At 30.8% G+C, this 24750-nt stretch overlaps 1 protein-coding gene and 1 long non-coding RNA gene across 2 annotated transcripts; one reads left to right on the forward strand and one right to left on the reverse strand.

Moving 5' to 3' along the window:
* Window positions 1–451: 451 nt before the first annotated feature.
* On the reverse strand, window positions 452–14943 carry LOC107360020 (recombining binding protein suppressor of hairless). Its single transcript, XM_015926634.3, has 9 exons — window positions 14702–14943; window positions 6115–6813; window positions 5017–5191; window positions 4810–4947; window positions 4008–4120; window positions 3525–3928; window positions 2814–3288; window positions 1994–2025; window positions 452–1419 (listed from the first exon to the last, which is right to left on the reverse strand). The coding sequence occupies exons 2-9, from the start codon at window positions 6691–6693 to the stop codon at window positions 945–947; spliced, it is 2391 nt and encodes a 796-aa protein (XP_015782120.1). The 5' UTR covers window positions 6694–6813; window positions 14702–14943; the 3' UTR covers window positions 452–944.
* Window positions 12477–14776, forward strand: LOC107360021 (uncharacterized). The gene is made up of 5 exons (XR_016199050.1): window positions 12477–12685; window positions 12750–12801; window positions 12882–12987; window positions 13524–13692; window positions 13819–14776. It is a non-coding gene; the product is annotated as an uncharacterized LOC107360021 (long non-coding RNA).
* Window positions 14944–24750: the final 9807 nt, after the last annotated feature.

Consider the following 24750-nt stretch of genomic DNA (forward strand, 5'->3'; position numbering starts at 1 on the left):
GTCTCCAATGTACAGTAAATTTACACTTTTCAATATTTTAATTTTTGATTCTCCAGGAACAATTAACACTTTTTCTTTTATTTTTCATTTCAGTTCCATTTCATCCAAAAACAGGTTAAAAAGAAAGGAAAAAACTTGAAGACAGAAATCACAGAAAGAAAAGGTATTAATTATTCCAAGAGATGGAGCAACTCACTTGTAAAAATATCAAAATGTTCAAATATATTTTATTATTATTGATAATAAAATTCAACTAATTTGTTATTATTTAGCGAAAACTAGATTTGAATTAGCTTTGGAAATTTGATTTTTCGTATCGTTAACCTAAATCACTCGAAACATGCATATGAAACAACACTTAAATTGTCTATGCAGATAATTTTACAGTTGATTCACTATTAATGTTTATGAGATTGATTTTATTTGTAATCAAATAACTGATGATAAAATATTGTCAGAACATATTGAGTGAAATTTTATTAGATATCACAGAAATGATACATATTAATCTATTCAATGATGTCTACTTCTTGGTTATTTTTCTTGTGTCGATTTCATTGAGTTCAACCTTTTCTCTTATCCATAAATTGTTACATAAATTTGAATGATTAACATCACTTTGATTTATTGAGGCATTAACTCTCTTCCAAAGAAATAAGTAAAAACCAACATTGATAGATGATGGTTGTAAATAGAGACAATTTCAACTGCGTTTGAAAATTAGTATTAGGCTATAATAATTATTGCTCTGATGACAATTTTTCTGTGTTGATATTTGTGATTAGATACAAAAAAATGAATTTGAGTGTAAATGATGTTGGGTTGACTTGAAGTGTAAACAAGCAATTGTAATAGGATAATTTATAAAACAAAGATGAAAGACATCTAAGAATTGACTCAAGTGCAAAATTGAATTTAATTAATGTTATATTAAGCAGATTTGCTTAGAGAGCTTGCAGATGAGGGTGAGAATGATGATTAGAGTGAGTTCCATGGCCAGGTACAAAGTATGGATGGGTGCGATGAGACGATCTTTGATTATGCGAATGAACCAAACTAGTAGATCTTAAATTGTTATCACAAGATCCAGTAAATCTTGACATCATTGACGAAGGATGAACAATATTTAAATGACTAGCGGAATGGTGTTGTTGCTGGTGATGGTGATGATGGTGGGTTAATAAAGGTGGAGGTGAAGGTAATGGTGATTGGTGATGTTGAAAAGAGTGATGATGGTTTGGTGTTGATGAATTGATGATTGAATTATTTGGTTGATTCGATTGAACTTGGGTTCTTTGGTGATCCAATGATGGTGGTGAATGATTTAGTGATTGTTGATGATTGCTGCTATTTGATTGACCAGATGATTGGAGTTGGGCGGCTGAATGTTGTTCCTGGTGATCCAATAAATAAAGATGTCTAGATGTAAATGGGGAAACAATCATGTAAAGAACAGGTTAGTTAATTTTGCGCTGTATAGTTTGCTGGTTATTATGATTAATAATAATTAACATGTAACTTGTAACTTTGTCACGTATTGACATTCCCAGAGTGAATTAAGGTATGATTATAGTTAACAATAGACCATTTATAAAGACAATATACAAAGAGATTCTAATTGCTTCTGTTTAATCTGTTAAATACTTTGATTAACCATTGTTTAACTGTAATTAATGAGGAAGTGTCTTATAACCTTTTCTATTCATTCAAATGTCATTCTTTAATTACTTTCCCTCACACCAATCACTTATAATTCAGGTGACCATTTAATGAAAATACATTTTTAATTTGTTAACATTACAAACATCAATTAAATAATTACTTCACCCTTTTTTTGTGAATAAATAAATTTCTCAGCGTTCCAAAATTTTCTGATTATTTCATCTCAACTGAGTTGAAATAATAAGACATTCAAATTGTGATAAGGTTACAAGAAGTCTAGGAATAATCAAAATCCGTAGATCACAATGTTAATGATCAACAATTTACTTACCCGTTGAATGAGTTCTCAACACATGTTTGACTCTAGAATGAGAAAGAAAAAAAACAGAATAATTAGCAGATTGATTAATGATGGTCATGAGTAAATAACTGTAATGGGTATAACGGTAAATCACCAATGATTTTATATTTGCTTGCGTGATTTAATTCAGAGACTGTTGAAGGCAAGAAAAATGAATCTGATGATTGGGATTGAGAAGGTTAAGATTGACATTAGATTAAACTTGATTATCACAAGGTTATTACTTTCATTTACTCACGATTGTTTGATTACTTGTAAATAAACAACAACAACAAAGTTAAATCTCAATGACCCTTATGTAGTAATATAATTGTGAGGAGAAGTAAAAAAATTTATTCCCACCAATGATTATCTAACTGTTAATTCTCATTGCAATAATCAAAAGACCATGAAGCTTCTAAAATATATATACACATAAATATTATTATTTATAAATATATAGATATATATTTATACATGAATATAAAACAATTGATTGTGATCAACAATTAGACTTTAAATATAGTTTTCACTTTCAGGTTAATTAACTTGGACACCAATTATATAAGAAAAGAGTAACATCAGATTCTTTGTTCCAATCGGATTCACTTGAGTGGGGACATTTTTTTCCCATAGAGATATTGACCTAACATTTTTACAGAGGGTTCAAGGTGGGTGTGGGAGGAGGAGGAAGAAGAGAGAGAGAGCAAGATAATCAAGTTTAATTTGCAATTTTTAGTCGGTGAGAAATCCTAGGTTAAATGATATACAGTAATAATGAGCAAACCGATTGTTTTATTTTGAAACTCACCTGATGAACAAGCAATGGAGGTGACCCAGGATGCGAGTTAATTGGTTGATGAGAATGGTGAAGATGATGTTGATGATGATGCTGTGGTGGTGGTGGTGGTTGATGAGTTGCATGTTGTTGTTGCCCATGAGAAGCTTGTTCCAAGGTTGGTTGATAGTTATGCTGAGTATGCGGAGAATGTGGTGAATTTTGATGATGTTGATTCTGTTGCTGTTGTTGAGATTGGATATGATGTTGGTGGTGAAGATTGTGATATTCAGATTGAGTTAAGGGCCTTAGTCCATCATCGATATCGGTAGGACAATTTTGTCTTGGACCCGGTTCTGGTGTATAAGTAAACGTTAAACCAGTTGCATAGATTACTCCATCATCTCGTACTAATGATATTGGTACTTGTGTTGGTTGGCGTATCCATTCATACTCTTCCCGAAACTCAGATATTTGAGGAACTACGCAAATTATACTTTCCTGGCATCTGTATGAAGAAGAATAAAACAGCAAGAAATAAGAAATATTAATATTAGAACACAATACTAGAATAATTTATCGACTATCCATTGAAATGAGTATACAAAGACCGCTTCAAATTAGTTAATGTAAACTCTTTCAGATGTCACCCTTTGGGTAAAAGGCAGAATAATCAAATAATTTGATTCAAATTGATGATTGCTAATCATGCTATTACTGACTAATGTTAATTGGATTTATTACCTGAAGAATGTCTCAGTTTCAACATCAGCAAACCAAACTTTCAAATTTTCGTTAAAATTTTCACCAGTCAACTCTAATGTAGCAACATCACCTGAGCCATTGAGACTGAGATTAGATACAATAGGAACAGGTGTAACCGAGGTTCCTCCATTCATCTTTATTCCTTGAGTAAAGGTATATTCAGCCTTATCAGTACTTATTATTGTCCATGAAGCTCCATCAGTAATTACTTCTTTATTGGGCTCTTTTGGACATGGTGTGGCTTGAAATTGAATGATTCGTTCTTGAGATAGACAAAGATACATTCTTTCGGTATCTTTCATGTAAAAGGCACATTTATGCAACTGCGAAACTGGATCATCTGCGTCCAAAAGGGCATTCTGTTTATCCACTTTTCGTATTATCTGTTTAATATGGGCAACAGTAAACAATAAACATCAATCAAAATGTCTTCAATATTAAACCAAGTATATTAATATTCACCAATCTTGGTAAAGCCATTCCTGTAACAGAGCAAACCAGCTTAACTGTTGATCCATAATGTATGTAACCATCTTTAACCTTGAATTCCTCAGATTCCGATTCGTTGTCATCCACTGAATTTAAGTTTCACATCATGTTGATAATCAAATGGGAAAGTAAACCATGATGTGAAATTGTCATACAAAAGGAGAGAAAAAAAAGAGAAAAAAGAATTGATAAAAAATGAAGATAAAAATATGGCTAAGCGTTAAGAAAAGGGATTAAGGATCAGTATCAGATTTTGTAGTTATTTCATCTGGATTGAGGGTAAGAAACAAAAAATATTCCGATAATGATCAGTGAATGTCATTTATTACCACCAATCAAAGAGTACAATAAACATGATGAAAGCAAAAAGAGAAAGAAGAAGAAAATATTTCACTCTAAAATTTCAACAAATTATAAATCTCTCTCCAAGGATAATCTTGAGTTTATCTTTTCATCGGACAAATTGTTTACCATTTTAATCCATCATTGACACTGGTAGGTAAACATAAAACAGGTAAACCAAATAAATAACAAGTAGTAAGAAGAAACTTGAATTCAAATAAAAAATTGAACATTTGAAACATTGAAAAGATGAAGCTCATTAAATGTGCAAAATTGTAAACAAAAAATGAAATAAAAGCTAGAAGAGGGAAATTTAAATTGTGATAAGCTAACAAGAAAAGACAGAATCCTTTTAAGTTTTTATTATTAAATGCAATTATGATTTTAATCGCTAATTCAGAATAGTTATTCTTGATTAAGATTAAATACTCACACAAATGTATAGTAAAAGCTCCCCATTGAGATGAACTTGCATGAAAATTGTTATTTTCAACGTGAAGGTAACGAGTTGAGACTGTTTGAGATCGAAGTCGATTAAACAAAGCTACTTTACTTCCTGAGCTTATGCACACTGAAAGTTAAAACAAATTGATTAATTGTTGGTTCGTTAATTGTAATCATCTTTTTACTGTCAACTTACAATCTGCATTCTTTAACGATTGCTTCTTCTTTGATGGTTTTGATATGACTTTAATCCGTTGTGAATAAAAAACGCCAATATCATCAGCATTGGCATAAAACATTTTCACTGATAACATGAAATGCTTCCGTTTATCTGAATCGCTTATGTACAATGTTTTAGCAGCACAAAAGTTCTGGAAATTGATGAAAAAAAGAAATGATTAGATGCAAGTTCTGTCAAATTGAGTGTAAAGTTGACTTTCCCATACTTAACGGTCAAAATTTAACTCAACTGGTTAACTTGATTGAATCGAAGTATTGCTATGTTTGGTCATTATTTTGCATTATTATTTAACATGGATTGACTAAATAACAGATAAATAGTGACTAAATTAAGTGGTCATATTGGCTAGAAATAATTGCTTTGTTAAACTTGAAGAGGCGATCTAATCAAACGTCCAAGAAATATTTTGTTTTAAGTTATAAGATTGGCAAAGCTTAAAAGAGTATTTGTTTCCAATGTATCTGATGACTTAAGATGATTTTTCCCGATTTTTTATCTTAATTGCAAATTAACTCAAAAGAATCATGACTTATTCAAGAGTGGGTAATTCATGTAACCAAATCTGAGTGAACGAATCTTGATACTTCTCAAGTTGAGGTAAGGTAGGAAAATGTCTTGTGAGCAAATGTCGACTTAAACATTGGATTTCTAGTGAAGTAAAATAAAATTGCTGGATATTTTGTTTTATAAATAATTTTCATTATGACTAAATTTTCTTCATCTCTATTCGATTATCACTTTAATTCATTAAATCAGCTATAAAAACACCCTGGAAGTTTTTTGATATGATTCAGGAACAGGTACATTATTTATACGTTATTTATCCAAAGCATAAAAATAACACATGAGTTATTGAATAAATAAAATTATGAATATAAAAGGATTTCTGGTGAAAAATATCAGATTCAGTAACCAAGTAAATCCATTATTTTGTGCTGTTTCATTGCTATTAATATTTTAAATTCAACAATTAGAGGTAAAATGTATTCTGTCAAGTTAACTCTTATTGTGTGAGTTGTTGAAGATTGCAAGATTGTCATTGAGTTTACTAACCTTTCCATTGAAATCTAATTGTTGCATTTCTTGATCCGAATTGCCGATTCCAATGAAGGCACAGATTTGTGTTGATGATTCCGATTGACCAGCTCTAATCATTTGCTGTTGTCGATGTGACCAGCCATCACCGTAAAGGTAAATACAAGGAGGTGGACAAAAGAATCGCTTCTCATTACCATAAGACTTTTGGGCAACTTTGGCATGTAAGATAACAACTTTCATCTCTTTCCTTTCACGAATATAGTTTCTCATTGATTCCCTGGTCAGACCATAAGTTGAAGATGAGGTTGATGATAGTGAGGACAACGATGAAGTTGATAAAGATGAAGGTGATATCGTCTTCATCTTCGTCAGTGTTGTTGTCGATGTGTCTGTGCTTGTGCCTATTGCCTGTGATATTGCGTTGATTAGAGGAGCTTTTACAGTTGCGCTTGTTGCACCCTCAAGTCCACTCGGTCCAGTTAAAGTGATTCCTTTGCCTTCACCACCTCTTAACCTATCATCATCACCATCATCACTTGGTAGACCAGACTTTGAAAACGGACTTGGTGAACCATGAACTTGATTAGGTATCATTAGAATCAACTTATTTCTCTGATAATTTTCTTGATTCAACCGATAATTGTCAATGATTAACGATTGATAATGTCACCGTTTTTTTTTCAATTCAATTGAACTCTTGTTTCAGTTCAACATCTGTAAAAGAAAGCAAAAAAAATGAGAGAAAAAATTAAATTGAATTTATTGTTAAAACTGGTAAAATCTTATTTTGTAGACAATTATGATTTGCTTGATTTGATTGTTGATCAAAATTACCACAAATAATCATTTCTAATAATTCACTGTAAAACTGTTGAAATCTTTTTTCCTTAAACCTTTCACTTGAATGATTCTCAAAATTCCCATGAAAACTTGGATAAAAATCACATGAAAAAAGCATTAAAATATGTTTCATTTCAATCTTTTTCATTGTTTCATTCAATCATCAAATTCATCAAATCAACACTTTTCATTCAGTTCCGTTTACATGGGATTTAATAAGTTTCAAAATGAGCAGCAATCAGTGTAAATATCTTTGATCTTTTTTTTTCGAAAAATTCTTTCTTCTTTTCAATTTACACTTAATCCTCTCATGAAACTAAACTCAGATAATTCAGTGATAAATGGTCACCACTTTGGAATGAAAAAAAAGGTAAAATCCAAAGCAATTACACAAAAGTGAATCAATTGAAGATCAAAATAATTAGTCAATTATTGATCATTAAATTGAAAGATTTGACAATCAATTGAGACTTGTAATCACGAGAAAATATCATTACGAATTCAAGACTTGAACCAATCTTTGAATAAAGTCTTTTGGAAACCCTTTTCATGAAAATTCTTGTTCAGTCCAAGTCAATGTTGGTTAAATTATTCAAGAAAAGGATAAGAAATTTACAATTTAAAGTACATTGTTCTGTAACGAACATAAGCAATTAGTGCGACAAAAAAATCAGTTGACACCAAAGACATAACAATGATAATGATGTTGATGATGATGATGATGTTCATCCTGTTCAGCCTCTGATATTCATTGAAACATTCAGAAAAGTTGTTGGTGGGAAAAGTTTAGATAGCTTTGCTAGGTATGAGTTTCTTGGCATAAACCATTCAACATTTTTTTACTTTACTCACTTTCCTTTCATTTCTTGGCACAGGGTTAATGTACCTAGTGATACACCTAATAACGTTGCACTTGGTAGGTTGAAGCTTCACTCGTCTCTGCCTCTTCACCGTGGGAACACAATTAAGCCATTTGTTTAAAGGTAAGGTGCAAACATTGTTGGTGTAAATAAACAACTTTACCTTTCAACAGGAAAGCCATGAGATTATCTGAAATGCCTTACCATGAATATATATAAAAATCATATTCATCAACTAGTCAATATTATTCAAACTCTGATATTATTTTGAATTATCCTTTTCATTGCAAATCTAAATTATGTTCAACTTTATTTCACCGTGACAAATGATTAGCCAAATTGATCATTTACAATGAAAAGTTCAACTTTCGTTCAATTTCGTATAACATTCCCATGATTTAAAGTCACTTTTCATTGAAAGGAAAATTTTATTTCCAAACTTTTCCAGTTTCGCCATTAAACATTGAAATTGAGTTTTTTGGAAGTTGATATTTTTCTTGATATTGATAGACTTTTCAATCGTTTTTGAACATCCTTTTAATGTGTTGGTGCAAAGGTTGTAAAGGGTTGAAATTTCATGAAATTCAGTGAAATCTATATTCATCTATGTGAATATCAACTGATGCAACTGACAATTTAATAGAAATAATATTTTCTATTTTGTGGTGAAGTTGATTGATATTTTGCTCATTTTTTTCATTCAATTTTTTTTGCTTTTTGTGTTAATTTGAGTTAATTTACTCAAATGATTAATCTGTTAAATTATTATTCTGCCAATTTTGGCAAACAATTTGATTGACATTAATAAAAAATGAAAGTCAAATCAATCAAAATTGAAAAATGGAGGACACAAAAACAAGTTATGAAAACAACATTAAAATGACCATTAAAAGTTATTTAAATTTAAAATAAATTAATAAGTCAATAAAAGTGAAAAGGTAAGAAAAAAGACTTTTATTTAACAATGAAAAGAAGGTTAAATTGAATTGTTATTAAAACATTAATTTACTATTAAGAAGTGAATCAAATGAATTTTGTTAACTTTTGAAATTGATGAAAAGTTATTAAAGTTTGAAATGCAATTAAATAAGTTAAATAATTTGCTTTATTGATTGTGATTGGCTCGTTTCTGGATGAATCTCAAAGTTTATCAACAAATGAGGCTAAACAGGTAACTACAACAGGAGGAACCAGTTTGTGTTAATAAACGTAAAAGGTACGCCTCTAAGGCCTATATAGTTAAGGTAACAAGTTAATCGATGATAATAATGATGATAATAATGAATATGGCTGATAGTCGGATAATGCTTGATAAATTTTCATGTTGGTTAATAACGATAATCAGATTGGGATTGACAATTGTTTAGATTTGTTTTGAATGAGGAAGAGACAAAAAAGGTTTTCTTCGTTTCTCTTTACCTTTTTTTTGTCTTGGTTTCAGTTCTCAGGTCATTTAGTTTCATCCTAATGATGATAATGATGCTGAGTGAGGATGACTGAGATGAGGATGAGTTGGATGAGGCTTAAGGGACGTCTCATGACCTTGGAAGGGGCAAGTTTCATGGGAGTGAAATGGACCCTTTTAGTTCCCAGAATGGTCATCAGTATAACTGTGATTGTTCATCATTATTATTGTTATTATTGTTGTTGTAGCTATTTAAAGCATCTTCATGTTCATGTTGGTATAGAAACATGGAAAAGAATGAGGATGAAAAAAATTATGGATGATTAAAGTGATTAAACTGAAACTTTTATTAACTCGCAAAAGATACTTAATCTAAGTTCTTGTTTATCCGACAAGAACGACTCTTTTAGGTTGAAAGATTGATGGCTAACAGTTTAATTAGATGTTACTTGTGTAGTCATTTTTACTCGAAAATCATGCGATTTCATGATGAACTAGATGTTGATAATGAAGATGATGAAAATATAGAATCAAGAAAAGGATAAAGAGGAAAAAAATGAGCGAAAAAACCTCTATCATTCCGTAAAAGACCTAAATGTAACCACTTTTTGATGCGACGAGAGCGACTCTCTTGGGTTGAAAAATAACTCCTTAACGGCTTAGTAAAACGTCACTCGTGATGTAACTTGTGCTGATGTTCAGTCATTTTTTCACTCGAAAATCATGTGATTACATGATGAACTAGATGTTGATCTGAAGACGATGATGAGGATGAAAATATAGAACCAAGAAAAGGATGAAAAGGAAATAAGATGAGCAAAGAAGCCTTTTATCAATCCGTGAAAGACCCTAATGTAATCACTTTTTGATGGGACGAGAGCGACTCTCTTGGGTTGAAGGGTAACTCCCTAATGGCCTAATCAAACGTCACTTGTGATGTTACTTGAAATGTTAATGTTGGTTGTTATCATGAAGATTGTGGTGATAAAAATAATGATGATAATGATGAGGGTTTAATGTGGTGATGATATCACCATGAAGTTTTGTACTAAACATGGAAAATTGAAATTAATGTTTTTTTGCTTCTTCTCAAAAGTTCATCGTCATCTTGATATTCAATTATAATTTTGGTTAATAACAATTGTTTCATTGATGATGATGACGATTCAACTAGCTTTAATTATAATAGCCAACCTTTTGTGAACAAGCGTTTTCCTTGCTTCATTAATTGCTCTCTTCATTAATGTCAATTGTCACGTTAATTTAAATATCTTGAAAGATTGTAAAACAAATTGCTTTCAACACACAACATTGATATTTAAATGGTACATTAAAGGTATATTGATAATGTTAGCGCAAAGCAAAAATGAATTTGAAAAATAAAACACTTCTTAAGATATTATCGGTAAACTGATAACTTCATTTTTTAGCTGCTGATGAACATAAAGACTACAAAGATGAGGATGAATGCAGTGATAGAGGTGAAGATGAGGATGAAGAGGATGAGGGTTTAATGGGAGTTGAAAGTGATTGAGTAAAATGGAGCAGCCAAGTATATAAAAGTAGATTTAGTCTGTATTACTGTTATTATTATCATTATGAAAAGTCCTGAATCAAGTTTTTGTATTAACCGTAAATTTGTAAGCCTTTATAACAGGACAGATGCAATTGTTCCCATCATTTAACCATGTTTATCCTAACCAAGTTGAACCTAATTTTATACCTTAACTAATCAACATTTTCAACTAAACCTTGTATTTTAATAAATTACTTTTACCATCATTTTTACAACACTGATTAACATTGATAAATGGTTGATTAGCTTTCAATTGCTTCCTCTCATCTGGTCACTTTGATTCACCATTTTTTCAATGAAAAGCGTAACTCAATGGAACAGTAAAATGAGCAAAAATTGTCGATTCCATTGATTGTAAACTTGGTTATCGAGTTGTATTTGCACGATTATTTCGTGATTAGTTTCATTTCTTGACAATTAAATCATTGCTTTTCACAGGAGAAAGTGAATCTTTACCAAGTTTACATATTTTACACACAAAATGGAGACAAACTAGTAAAATATCATGAAAGTTCAATCTAATGGTTTATGAATATGGATAACTTGTTGACTTGATATTTCGTGTTCATCAATCGTTTGCACATTAACAATCAAAGTCTGAGAAAAATTTACATTTTTTATGATTTCTCCTTCTTCCAATGGTAATGATAATAATTGATTGGGATTGTATATTAATCATAACTCACAATGAGACTCAAATTGATTTCAACTTTGATTGTCTAAGCTGACCAATTTGATTGAAAATTTGGATGAAAAATTTTGCCTCTTCAATGAAACAAACAATTTTTGCTAAAAATGGTATTTTTGGGTTGACAAGACAAAATTGGATTGGATTGAAGGTAACAAACATATGGATTGATTCCCATACATTCAGGCATCACCAGTTTTGGTGGTTCCTACATTTGTTTGGGTTTTAACTGGAGTTGAACAAAACAAAACAAAAAAAAAGCCTTTTCCACTCAATCAAATCAAACATGGATGATGTTGATGGTGATGATGATGTTGAGGAAGACATGTTTTTAGGTAGCAAACTGTTGATGACAAAACCATGATTCAAGTGAACGCATTAACAGCAAATCCATCAAACCATTGAATTAATGTTTAAACCTTTTATTCCTCCTTCTTTGTAAGCTTTTATATTACACATTGATTAAAGTGATTAAGTTTTAATAGATAATGTTTAACATTTAGATTTGTAAATGTTAATCATAATTTGGTGAAGGTTATTATTACTGGTTCAAATTGAGGTAACCCTTTCAATCAAAGTTGAATATATTAAAGTATTGATTGAGTTGCCAAACACTTCGATTAATCATTTTTCCTCGTTATTCAACATTTCCATTGTAATTTAATTTTAGATTATCTTTTGCCTCTTTTCAATTTTCTTTGTTTATAAATCAATAATTTTCATCTTGCAACAATTAATGATTGATTAATGAAAAGGTTGTTCATTGTGATAAAAGGTAAATTCATTGGGTTCTATTAGTGGGTTATTTGTTGCTTTACTGGGTAAATTAATGTAAATTTTAATGAATTTTATCAGTTCTTTTTTAATCATTAAAGACTTAATTTTATTTATTATTGATTTCATCTTTTTGTTTTGACCGCGGCTGTGGACAAAATGAGGAGACAACCCCTGATTTAACCTCTTTCCCTCCAATTACCAGACGTATGATTATCTTCTGATTTGTTTTGTTTTTTATTATTTACTCATTTTTTCAATTTATATGGTTGTAAATGTTATTATTAACTTGTTTTAAATCGTAATCTGTTTTGGTATTTTGATTGATCGATAGAGATCTGTCTTTATGCTTCATGGATTGATTCAACGAACGCTGTTATATTTTCAAGTGTTGTAATTAAGCGTAAGCTTCAACTATACAAAGATGTAAACGGATAAAAAAGGTTTGAAAATTGAATCCAAGCCTGGTTAGAATCTGATCTATCTAATTGGTTTTTTTTATACCAGCAATCAAGCCAGGATCTGTGGATGGTTTGAGCGACTCTTTCTAGGCTGCCAGGTTTGTGAACTTCAAAGCTGAATCAATTTGCAAGACACTCATGATACTTTGAAAATTCAACATTTCTCCTGTTTCTATAGATCATGGAAGTGAATGTATCTCAAATGGTCCTGAAAATCACCCAGTAAAGGAACAAAAACAGTGACAGAAATGAATAATACCCAATAATAGAACACTTTACATGAGGTAAATTGAATGTTTAAAAGAAAAGGTTTGTAATGTGTAAAATTAAATTGCATGTCAAAAGATTGAGTAGAGTGAAGTTTAGGTTTGTTTTGTTTTTTGCTATGTGTTTACAAGCAAAAAAGTACAGCTAGGAATTGATTAGTTACCCTAAAAAAAGAGAATTGATTGAAGTACGTATTAAATGCGGTCGATGGTACAATGAAAGTTGAATGATGTTTTATAATACATTATAAATGTACAGTTCAAGTTGAGGTTTCAATAGACACATTACAAAGTTGCGTTCAAAATGCTGGGAATAATTCCATATGTTTTTATACACTGTACTTTCTCCTATTCCCTTTAATTCCTCAAACAATATATTTATAAACATAACATTACTTTTTTTTCTTCCTCTTCCCTCTTAGTCTCTTTAACCATCATCACTTTCATCATCCTCTCTTGTCTATCATTTTGTTTCTTTGGGTTCTTAACTTTATCCCTTTGTTTTCTGTGATACACTTTCAACTCATCAAATTATTTTCCTTTTCTCATTCCAGATTCATTGCAATTATCCTACTCACAATAACCCATAATCAATTAGTTAATCAAATTTTCACACAATTAGCTTGATTGTTGGCCTTGATGACGATGAAACTAAAGCACCTTTTTTCTTACGGAAGGAATGGAACTGCAAAAATGTGACCTTGACTTTCACTCTTTTTAAGGGTAATACACATCGGAATATTTTTTCAGGGAAACACTCTTCCTCATCATCATGGTCCAGTCTAGTTATTTTTCATCATCATCCTATCATTTGCTTTCTCTTCTTCTCTTTCTTTCTCCCTTGTTCAGGTTATTTCACTTCATTTTCATGTGAATAAAGCCAAGAGAACACTTTTCTTTCCTTATTTTTTTCTCACTTCCAATAGCATTGTTTCCCAAAAATCTTATCAAAACCAAGCAAAGTAACTCTATCACCGCCATGACCATCATCATCATCAACGAAAACATCATTAGTAGCCAAGCAAAAATAAAGTCAAAATGGATGCAAAATGGGAATCGCATTGAGAAACAAATGAAGACAACTTTCCCTTTTGGATGATCAAATTATGGATAGAGTAAATGCTTCATCCATCAGAGCAGCTCGTTATTAATCAATCTAAACCTGATTAAATGGTTAGGAAGCATATTAATTAAAGCAATGATATCTTGAATCTAATGAACGGATACAAAACGTGAAACGAGGATGATTGTGTGAATCAACGATGAATATCATTAAAATGTACAAAATGTTCGTCATGTAAAAGCTGAACCTACTAAACTGTTGACTGAAACTGTTAGCTTAACTGTTAACAAGTTGAACATTGGAGTCATTAAGATGAATCGTGAAAACATAAATAACAAAAGTTGAACAATTTGTTTCTCAGTTATAGTGTTTTTAAGTGATTGTAAAATGATTTCAATTACTGTATACTTTGGTTAAAGTTACCGTAAATCTGTAATAATGACAATAATCAAGGATGCTTGTTTCCATTGATAATTATCTCAACAGCAACAACAATCTTGACCAACTATAAAGTTTAAATTATAAAATGAGGTTAAACAATTTAACTTTTTTAACCTCACGTTTTAAAATGTACATTTAATCGTAAAAGTTGAAACAAAAAGGATAAATGAAATTTCATTAAATGCATTTCATGCAGAAAAATAATGTTTTATAACATTTGATACTTACATTAAAGATGATCATCAGTAAAGGCGACAATTACATTGATTAACCTGTGAAATAAAGATATTGATATGAACACAAGTATTGTTGGTGTTTTTATATCAACAATTTAGCTGAAAACACTATCAAAAATAACATTTCATAACATTTAAACAATTTAATTGTCCATAAAGGATAATTGAAGCTGGACAAGAATGAAAATTTGTATGCAAAAAATACAATCAAAGACCAATCTTGTTGCCGGAAACTTAAGGCCTACATTCAATATGAATGGGAGTGAAAATGAGGATGAAAAAGAGGAGGATGATGATAAAGATGAAGATAATCATCATCTAATAGAGCAGAATCAGAATGATTGAGATTGATCGAAGCTATGGCAACTATCGAAGAGTATTAAAGATCCTTTGGTAATTCAAAGACATTCACCAAATGGATTAACCTTTTTAATATTCAACATTTTCCATTGAAAATGTTAACCTTTCAATGTTAACAAGCAAAATAATTGACAATCAAGATAATTAACCCACTCGAGTGTAAATTCACTAAATGTTTTGTTTTTAGCAAATTTTGGTAAAAAAACTCAACCTTTTCCAACCATTTTTGGTATTTTGTTTCATTTGAAAATTGTTTCTTAATTTTGTTTGATAACCTAACATTTGATACAATCAATGATTTTATTGAAAACCGTTAAAATTGTATCTTAAATAACATCTTTAATGTCTTTAATATCTTTAATAGTACATAATGTTGGATAATAATAGGATGATCATTGTTGACTATTGAATTGTGTTTGTTGGAAGCAAAAAGATATACAATTATGTTTGTTGTGTTGCAGGTAAGAAGCAAAAAAACCTGTGAAAAATGATGATAGATTAAGTTGATCTTGGATGACGAGCAAGATGACGATACCTTTGACGGTGGCCTGGACCTCCGTCAGCGTTTATTATACGCCTTTTGACTAACCTCAATAAACCTTAATCAAATTAAATTGCCACCCTTTTGAGGTTTCATTGAATTGAGGCAAACAGAGAGTTAAACAGGGGAGTAAGAAGGATGACAATGAACGATGATGAAAATTGAACCATTTCATTGAACCATTTTCATTCACCTTTACCATCTTCATGGCATACCATAAGCTTTACCTGTGTTTATGCCAAAGTTTATCAAAACCTTGCTACCATTGTGATTGTAAAAGATCAACTTGATTGTTAACTTTCTCAATCAACATCCATTGTGAGATGATTTTATTTTTGCTGTTTTTTTCTGAATCCTCCTTTTTACTCCCTGTTTCTCACTTGACTTGGAGGATGAAAAAAAAAGATGAAACTCAATCAAGGTGAAATAATAATTGAATTGATTGGCTGTTTTTTTTCATCTCCACTTTTGATGCTTTCCTATTCATTAAGCGATTCTTGTTCATCTTCACATTGATAGTTGTTGGTTTTATTTGTGTGTTTTTTGTCCACATTTTTATTACCTTTCAACTTGAATCTTTTATTGTTCTCATTCTTGACCTTTACCTTTTTTAAAAGCATGTTAAAGATGAAATCTTTGTTTGGTTGTTACATGAAAATTGAATCTTGAATTGAGTTCAGCTCTTTATCTGTATCAATTACAGTTGTGTTTAACAAAAGGTTCATCTGACAAGTTCATTGGTTTTGATCTCAAGATTAACTCGTTTCAAGTTTGCAATTTGAAAAGATTCTTTGAAAAGGTAAAATTTATTATAATTGAATCAAATTAAATAAAAATTCAAATTTTGCTCAAAAATTGCCAAGTGCAATGAACGCCCTCTATTGATGTAAATTGCTTTTATTTGCTTGGTAACGTGAAAAGGCATTTCAAGTTGCTCAAGTTTATTTATTGTCATTAACAAAGGAATTGATTATGTGAAATGAAAAGTATACATTTTTTTTGATTCAACCATTCCTACGAAAAGAAGGTCAAATCGGCAAGATTGGAGTAAAAAAGCGGCTATAAATGCAGTCCAAGACGAGTGAGGAGGAAAAAAATTTCAACCTAAAATGTTGTTTTGTTGAGATGAACAAAAAAATAAGTGAATCTCTCAAAAAAACAAAATGATGTGGATCCACCTGAAGAGGATGAATAATTTTGAACAAGGATGTTTGTGGTTTATTTGATTCAACACTACTATCATTATTATCATACTTATCATCATTATCGTTGCTACTACTACTGCTGCTACTGTTGCTGTTGCCAGTACCTTTACTGTATACATCAATTACATCAATCGGTGGTAAACATGGTTTGATGTTGCAAAAAAATTACCTCAACCATAACATTGAGGGGATGAAAAATGAAATCATGAAATCATTGATTACACCATGCAACTGTCTATAACCTTATTGTATATTATCGCCAATATCATAATTTAACTCTGCAAACCTCTAAATCACGCATTACAATCATCATCACAAGTGTTAATTTACAATCAACTTACAAATTATTTGTCTCATTACTTCTGATTAGAAGGGGGCAAAATTCATTTATTCAATCACAGATCTGGCTAAAAAATTAATTTCTAATGTTTATCTGTGGAAAAATTTCAAAGACGTTTGTTCCCTATTGAGAATTGAGACGCTTGCTGAATTAAGTTCATTAGCTACAGAATCAATGCTTGAGTTGTCATTGTTAGAAGCAATTCCAAGCGCAAATTATCCACCAATTAGCACCTTTTCAAGTATCATTAAGTCTGCCTTAGAAATAAAATTAGAAAATCAATTCGATTTTGCACATGGAATTATTTCGTTGATGGAATCGCAAAATTTTTATTCATTCAACTGAACACCATAAGGCGATAATTTAAAACTGATGAGATTTTTGATGAAAACTTATCATTTAAATTAGCAATATCAATTCAGGCCTTCATAAGTTCAGATCGAACAAAAACTTCCAGAATTTTCAAGCTTAAGATCATATTTTGACTGATGATTAACATATCGTTGGCAAAGTGGCACATTTCGCTGTTTGGACCATTTCTAGTGAATCGAAATTTCTTACGAAACAAATTCTGATAGTCATGTTCAAGCTTGTGGCTTTAAAAGCGCTTCTGCAATGATGAAAGTCGTTCTCATTTGATGTTTTAATGTTGAAGGTTTGATGTTGATAGCAACTGTTGATGGAATCACAATGAATGTCATCCAAACTCAGGTGTTAATAAACCTGATTAATGAGTTTGCATTGAATTGACGGTAAATTAACCTTTCATTGATCATTTTTTTATGATGACTGTTGGCTTTGTAACTTTCAATGGTTCAATTGGTTAACCCTGTAACGGATATAAAAGTTGATTAATATGAAAGCAGTAACTTGAAGGCAATAAAAGCCTTAAGCTTTAATCATTTAACAAGATATCATTTAGCAAACAAGAATACCTTGAAGGTAAATAATCTATTAAATAATCTAATCATTATCATTATGATTATCGATCAATTGATATAAATCATTGAGAAACAAGATTGACCAATCAATGTTATCCTTTCATCTACGTAAACAATTGAACAATTAAACTGATCTGAAGGGTCACAAATGGTCGCAATCATAATGATTTAAAGTCCAACCAACACACATAATGATGGGAAAAGAGACTTGAATGGTCAACTTGATTAATTGTGTAAAGTGTAATTGAATGACAATATTAAACTAGTAAAAGGCATAAATCATTTGAACCATTTAATTTATTTAAAGGCTTTTGTTTTCATTTTTGTGGCCAATTTTATCGTCACTTTGAATCAGCAAAATCGATAAAATGTTCAATTGTAAATCAAATTTGATTACAATTAACCAGTCAAATCAGTTGATTGACAATTTCCTGTCTTTACTTGATTCCATCATTTCAGGGTTTTTCATGATTTTTGCACTCATTTTTTTTCTGAACATTTTGATAGTTTGATTAGTGAGAAATTATTTAACTTTTTTTTGCTTCTTGCTATTATTAACAGAAATTATTGATAATTAGATAAAAATTGATGGTAAATTGGCAGCAATCAACAATGAAAAAGGACCACCGAAGCGTAATAAAATGATTGGCCCAATCATCACAAGATTTAAACTTGTTGAGATTGATGATTTAATGTTAATTTGTTACTTGAATAGAGAGTAAAATATTTTTCTCAATTAACTATTATTATTATGGTAAATATACAGGAAAAAACATCTTTGGATAAAAAAGATTGAATAATGAAGATGGAAGATGGAAAGAAGAGAAAAAAAGGTGAACATGACGGAAATGAAACTCAAGTTGCGTTGGTGGTTTTCACAGATCAAACAGTTTCTCATGTCTCTAAATTTCGCAGGTCATCCACATATCATCTTCCTCATCATATTTTATTCATCCACATAACCTTACGTGGAGCAAGCATGGCCAGCCTAGTGAGTTGAATCCTTCAACCTAACAAGTCCGTTCTTGCCCCATCAAGTCTTATCCATAATAAGGGTCGCTTGTGGAATAAAAAAATTCCAGCTTCGTAATGATAATCATAATTATTTTGATCTTATTCTTGTTTTCTCACCGTGGTCATCATCACCATCTTCATCATCCTCATCATCTTCACCCTCTTCTGTCGTTTTCATCATATGTTTTAAGTTCAACACCATGTGAGTGCCTGACTAGTCATGAGTCTGTCAACCTAGGAGAGTCACTCTCGTCGGATCAAATGATCCCTTACAAGAAGGGTCTTGAGTCAAGTTTTCATTTTCATCATCAACTTTTGCTCAATTCCCAGAGTTTTAAATGTCGTGTAAAATGGGAGGAAAGGAAAGGAGTAGAAACATGAAATGCTGAGATGATGATCAGATAAGCTTTCCAAGTGTTGATGATCATTAAGTGGGTGGAGACTGAGGCGAGGGTGGAATAATGGATGATAATGAAAAGGGGTAAAAAAAGAAGTGAAATGTTATTGTCCAATCAGAGTGAGATGGTGATGATGAAGAAGAAGAAGAAAAAAAAGTTGAAGTAAAATAAAGTAAATGAGTTTTCTCTTTAAAATGCAAAGTAAAAACAAGATTCTGAATGAAGACAGAAAGTTACCTGAAGCTTGAAGGTGAAGCGTTTTTACCTTGGTCCCGTGGGAAAGTACAGTAAGTATAAAAAAATGAACCAAGAAAAGGGTAGTTCAAGCCTCTCTTTCTCTCTCTCTTTCTCTCTTCCTCTCTTCATCTCTCTTCATACCTTTAATCATTGATGCTACTGTATTTCACTGAATTGTTGAATGAAACGTTAAACACAAAAAGAGAGAGAGAGACTAAACAAGAGACTGAAATATCCTTAGGCTAAATATTATTATCATGATTATTATATTTGTTACGAGTTGTTATGTGAACAGAAGCTGTAAGATGATGGTGATGAACAGTGGATGATAATGATGATGATAATCAAGACAACTATTATTCTGATGATGAGGATGATGATGATGATTAAAGCACAATTTGTAGTTTATATAAAAACAGTCTCATGTTTTTGGCCTATTCAGTGTTCAATGTGTGATTTGAAAGGTTCATCTTTAATGATTTAATCACGATTGTTATTATTGTTCAATGACCACCGACGATGACAATTATCATGTATATCTGATAATGATAACAGATTATTCAGGTTATCAAAAAGGTAACTTATAATAACATCAATAAACGCGTAATAACAAGTTGAAAAATAGTGTCTTTTGGAGTAAATGTTCAATCTTGAGATTTTGGCTTTTTTTGTCTGTAAACATTTAAACTCTGGAATTCAATGAATTTAGACAACTTGGTGGTCTTCAGATGATGAACAGTAGACCAGATTAGTTAATCTTAAGGTTTAATCATTTTGATTGGAAATGATAAGCAAGACTAACCACAAATCAAGGATAACAAGTAATTGCATGTTAAAGGTGACAAAACAATTTTGTCTGAATTCCCTGTAAATCTAATCACTTGACTCAACATCAACTTTATCAGATTCAACAATTGAAACAATTGAGCTTTTTGTTAATCATTTTCAACACTTGATTTTATTGTTTAATCAGTAAATTGATATCATTACCCGATATCAGTTTACATGTTGAATGTAATTCACCTTTGATTGTGTCAATATCACGATAAATCGTGATTGGTAATTGTAAATTAATTTCAATCTTTCAATTAATAAATGATAAATCATTGGATTCGGCGAACAATTTGTTTTTATTTTTCTTGTTTGTTTGTTAAATTGTAAGAATTAGTAAATTGCAATTTAACATTTTCCCACTCTTTTTGTTTGATAAAGTTAATCATTCAAATCTTATTGTCATCTGCATTAATTGCAAGCTAAAAACAGAACAATTAGCTCATTTGACCAGTTATAATTAACCTTCTTTTAATTGTCTGTCAACTTAATTGTCTTTCAATTTGTGAATTTAGTAAAATTATAAGCGAATGTTTAGCAAAAATTAGAAAAATTGTTCACTGATTGAACTTTTTTGATTGTTAAGGGTTTAATTATTTGACTGGGAATCGATTCAAGTTTGGTTTGGGTTAATTTTTTCACATGAATTAAACAATTAAAGAAGAAAAATTTATCAAAATTGACTTGGAAAATGGTGAATTTTTTGGGAATTTTCAACAAGAATTGCTGATCAAATGTTGAACAGTTTATTAAACTATCCAAGGACTGAGTTTAATGGTGAAATACTTTGAATGTTAAACATTTATCAACCTCGTTAAGTCACAAGGTTGTCGGCCTAAGTGTCACATAATTGTGTTCAAACCTAGACACTTATTTTTCATGGTCACTGATTTTCATGCAATCAAATGAAAGTTAATTTTTAAACACTATTCTGCACATTATTTCCACTTTCATCATGTTGAACCTAGAATCCAATTTTCATGAACATTATTTGGTTAGTTGGCTTGAAATGGGCAAAGTTGGTTATACTGGGTGTACAAATATGTTATATCACTTTTGGGTGCTTTTATTTTTTAAGATTTTAGCCATTTTACCGAAGTCAGTAAGTAAATTAGTCAACTTTAGCATGAACATTGCAAGAAAGTGTTAATGGAAATCAATGATCTTGACTTCATTGGAATTAAAAACCGAGAGAAACTGAATTTGTTCACTCAACGATGAATGGTTACGGCCTAAGCAGAGCCAAACAATAGTCCATGTCTATGCATCATGCAGTGCTACATGCTAAAGTGTAGTTTGGAAATCATTGGTCAACACATTTAACTCTTTAACCTGCAAGCTCAGTATATTTAAACGCTTTCGAAAGCGTTTAAATATTCTTATATTTAAATATTTAAATACATTTGATTCTGCTAAACGTTTTTGGTTAGATCTAACCAAAAACGTTTAGCAGAATCAAATGCAAGCAACTTCAGTTACCTTCAACTGAATAGACTTCAGCCTAATTTGAACACTGTTATCCAACAGACACTATTTTCCTCGTCACATCGTCATCAGTCAAGATGATCATTTTCGTCTCTATAATGATGCGAGATAGCTAGTCAGTCTAACTTTATTTGAAATCAAACTGAAATTCATGTTTCTTCGGAGTGTCAACTTTTACTGACAATGTGAGTTGTGAGTGACAACTGTTCTAACGATGAATGCAAATATTAATAATAATTCAATGATATTTATTGAACCTCGACTTTGCTCAAATCATTGAGGTCAAGCTGATGTCCTAAGCTCGAGGTTTTGACTTGATGCTCATCTTTGTATGAATTGATGTTGAAAAATGAATTTTCATTAGGATCATCACATTAAGTTGATTAGATTTGTTTTTACTCAACTCAGTTTAGAATCTGCAAAGTCTTGTATCATGTTGTAACCTGTTAAATGTCAGCAATTTTCTCACTGAATTAAAGATATTTTTCGATAGGAAACCCTGAGAATAACGATTTTTACCTTGACTGAATCGTGAAAACTTTTTGTTTAACCTTTTGCGTCACCATTTGATAGGCCAATTTAATCAACTATTAAATTACTTTGCTATTGAATTTGACGGAAAGTCAAACATCTCAAGACTAAATTGAAAGTTTAAAGTGATGTGAACCTTTAAAGTGAAAAGCAATGAAAATGTCCCATGAAAGGTGATTCCAACTTGAAGACTGAAAAAAAGTTCATTTAAATAAATGTACTAATAATCAACTCAAACTGAATCTGTAAATTACACTGAAATCATCTGAAAAAATAAAAGATTCAGTGAAAGTCAAATAAAAAGATAAACAAGAAAGATTCAAAAATATTTCATTTAAAAACCAAAACCAAACCTTGAGTCTTCATGAATTTTCATAGTTTCAACTCAATCATTGACTAAACTGAAGCAGAACATTTTATTACGAAAAAAAGGAATTGAATAGTTGATGGCTCAATCTGAATGAATTGTTGAGATTTGATCATTTGGATTGAATGGCAATTCATTTGGTTACAGTTATTTTCACAAGATTATCGCGAAACAAGAAAATCCTAAAAGTCATTGGAATTGGAAAAATGTTAATTTCATGTTTTCCTAAATTCAATGGATTGCAATCATGTTACTGACCCGTTCATTGTGAGATTTAAACACTTAATAGCAAACCAATTTGTCTTCATCTTCATCTTCAATTGCAGAAATATATTAATAACAAAAATATGAAGAGACAACCAAATTGTTCCAAATTTAACTTTGAAACGAACCTTACTTGGCTATTGAAGTTTATCATGATTCTCATTATCGTTGAACGTTACAACAAATTGTGGGAAACAATTTACTCTTTTGTTGACAATCAAATTCAATTGACAAGTTTACATGTGATTTTGGTCTAAACAAGAATAGCAATGGAATGTTGAAAAAGAAGAAGAAAAAAGTTTGAAAAAATTCTATGAACAAATTTTTTCGATTCATTTCTTGTTGTTCATCTTTTTGTGTCATTACCTTGCCTATTCATGATAATATCAATATTTATTGAATAAGACATCAACTGATAATATCTTGAGGCAATTCAAATTCTTACTCTTCTGTGAGAAAATTAATATTAGCCAATTATAAGAGTAATAAAGTCAACATGAAAAGATAATTAATTCATTGATTACAAGTCGATTGTAAGAGTTACGAGAGTTTTACATTTGCATTCAAGTTCAACTGGAAAGGCCCAGAACGCATGTAAACATTTTCATGATAAACTGATCAATTGGCCAGAATAGTAAACAATGTTAATAGTCAACATTTGCATGTGATGGAAGCGACAAAATTAGAATCACAATTAAGCAAAACAATTGACCATTTATCTTGTTTATGTTTTTCCAGTTAAATTACCTTGAAAGTGTATTCTGTGTGAATCTGTTTAATTGTTTAACTGTAAATAGCAACTAATTAAGCATTTTGGGTAAACAAGTTGAACAATTATATCGATCGCGATTTGAATGAAAATTCATCAAAAAAGGATTGTAAAATGATAACAAATCATCATGAAATGTTTCATTGTTTTATGAACAAAACAAGAACGAAATGCTTCTCATGTAAAAATGAAAGACAATAAAAGGCTTGAAATGTTGAATAAAAACGCAAAAGTCAAAGTTAAATATGAAGCTGATGAAGATGAAGATGATGAAAAATTTGATGAAAAATTGAATAAAAAAAGGCAAAAGGTTCCCACAATGAAGCAAATCTGATGATAAAAGCAAAAAGTTGAGGGAAGCTTGAATAAGCTGCAAGATGATCTTTCATCCTCCTCCTCTCATCTCCTCCCATCATCTCTCCCCTTACCCTAGCTACTTGTACTCTCATCCCGCCCTGTAATTGTCTCTCTCTTCTCTCTCTCTTCTTGTCTCCTTCTAATCATCTCTTTCTCACTAAACAACAGTCACAAAGAGTCACTCAAATTATATTATATTTTATACACTTTCATGTTCAATCTTAGACTCTTTACCTTTGCAGCTCCATCTATGACGATTAACTTGTTCCCAGAGTTTTGCCGCTTTTCATTGAGACTTCCGAGGCCACTATCTCCCTCTCCTCCTCCTCATCATCATCATCTCCTTCATCTCTTTCTTTCTCTCTCTTCACTCTCATCCATCGTTTGTATCTCTCTTGTTT

The sequence above is a fragment of the Tetranychus urticae genome, chromosome 2 (assembly GCF_039701765.1).
Source record: "Tetranychus urticae isolate SD_2017Ah chromosome 2, NJAU_TeUrti_SD_1.0, whole genome shotgun sequence".
Lineage (NCBI taxonomy): Eukaryota > Metazoa > Arthropoda > Arachnida > Trombidiformes > Tetranychidae > Tetranychus > Tetranychus urticae.

Excerpts from the sequence above, each read along its gene's own strand:
- LOC107360020 (XM_015926634.3), bottom strand. The coding sequence starts at position 6,693 with ATGATACCTAATCAAGTTCATGGTTCACCAAGTCCGTTTTCAAAGTCT. Across the intron at positions 5,192-6,114 it reads AATTAGATTTCAATGGAAAG|AACTTTTGTGCTGCTAAAAC; the intron begins GTTAGTAAACTC and ends ATCAATTTCCAG. Across the intron at positions 3,929-4,007 it reads GAATGGCTTTACCAAGATTG|ATAATACGAAAAGTGGATAA; the intron begins GTGAATATTAAT and ends CATATTAAACAG.